Source organism: Octopus bimaculoides, chromosome 18, assembly GCF_001194135.2.
Source record: "Octopus bimaculoides isolate UCB-OBI-ISO-001 chromosome 18, ASM119413v2, whole genome shotgun sequence".
In the NCBI taxonomy this organism is placed as follows: domain Eukaryota; kingdom Metazoa; phylum Mollusca; class Cephalopoda; order Octopoda; family Octopodidae; genus Octopus; species Octopus bimaculoides.
Window position 1 is genome coordinate 15,261,537 of NC_068998.1, and position 1,365 is coordinate 15,262,901.

The 1,365-nt window shown below is 34.3% G+C and overlaps 1 protein-coding gene across 1 annotated transcript in view; it reads right to left on the bottom strand.

Annotated features, from left to right (window-relative positions):
- Window positions 1-1,365, bottom strand: part of LOC106869617 (uncharacterized) — an 88,505-nt gene that overhangs the window by 6,828 nt on the left and 80,312 nt on the right. Inside the window, exon 16 of the mRNA XM_052974360.1 lies at window positions 1,076-1,135. Coding sequence (XP_052830320.1) covers window positions 1,076-1,135 — 60 coding nt within the window. The remainder of the gene's footprint in view (window positions 1-1,075; window positions 1,136-1,365) is intronic.

A 1,365-nucleotide genomic window follows, 5' to 3' on the forward strand; every position in this document is an offset into this window, starting at 1 on the left:
TATATATATGTATGTGTTTGTTTGTCTGTGTTTGTCCCCCCAACATCGCTTGACAACCGATGCTGGTGTGTTTACGTCCCCGTAACTTAGCGGTTCGGCAAAAGAGATCGATAGAATAAGTACTAGGCTTCCAAAGAATAAGTCCTGGGGTCGATTTGCTCGACTAAAGGCGGTGCTCCAGCATGGCCGCAGTCAAATGACTGAAACAAGTAAAAGAGTAAAGAGTAAAAGAGAGAGAGCCTATCTTAGGTAAATTTTCCTCAGAGAAGGAGTTGAACTTGGCACTACAATTAGTTCATTAGTTTTACACCTATTTTCCATGCTACCATAGATTAGTTGGAAAGATATTGAACTCTTTTACAGCTGTATACCTTTCCTGTCACTAACCTTTATCAAATTTTTTAGGCAATGACTTTTAACCCCAATTATTTTCAAAGGCACAGAAAAGAACTCCTTAATTTGTTGGTGGATATGGAGTCTGCTTTATGATCATGTGGTCTTCAGTTCTAATCTTGCGGTGAATGGTCATGGTTGGAGCACCTTAAATCTTTAATCTTTTAGGTAAAATCAGACCCAAGGTTAAACAACAATACAACATTAACTGTTATAGCAATGATCTAAAAATGTAATTTCTATGCTGTAGACGACATGCTAGAAATAGCAGCCACATTTCAAAGAAATAAAGATCATATCATCCTAAAAATGGAGACACTGAATAAATAATGTTGCACTCAATGTCTGGAAAAGAAGAGATGAGATTGTCACAGTTAAAAAAATCTTTGATGACTGGTTTGGCAGATCTGGATTGACCTGGGTGAAACACTCTCAATGATGAAAGTGCAAAAACAAAAGCTTAGCTGATGTAGTTATAACATGAAACTAAAATATACAAAGCAAAACAAAAAAGAAAATGATTTCCAGAAAATTTCCAATGACCTGTTCTATTGTCGCACCTACTACTGGACCAGTGAATTATTGAAGAACATAAATGATAGTCTTGTTGGGAGTAATAGACAAGACATTCAGTCTAAAGTGTAAAAGTTGCCTACTGAGAAATAATTAAATGACTACTCACTTGTTTTTTGTCTCGTGTCATCACAAGTACTTCAGTCTCGCCAAGTTGCAGCAAGAATGGCTGGAAGTGATAAGTAAATTCATGGATGTAACTTTTTATTTCTTTCATTGTCTTCCCTTCTTCTCTCTCACTCTCTCCATAGATATATCTCAAATACATACAGACACACACACGTATAACTACATATAAATATATATATATATATATATACACAGACACACACTCACATACATACAGATATATATATATATATATATATATATATATATATATATATATATATATATATA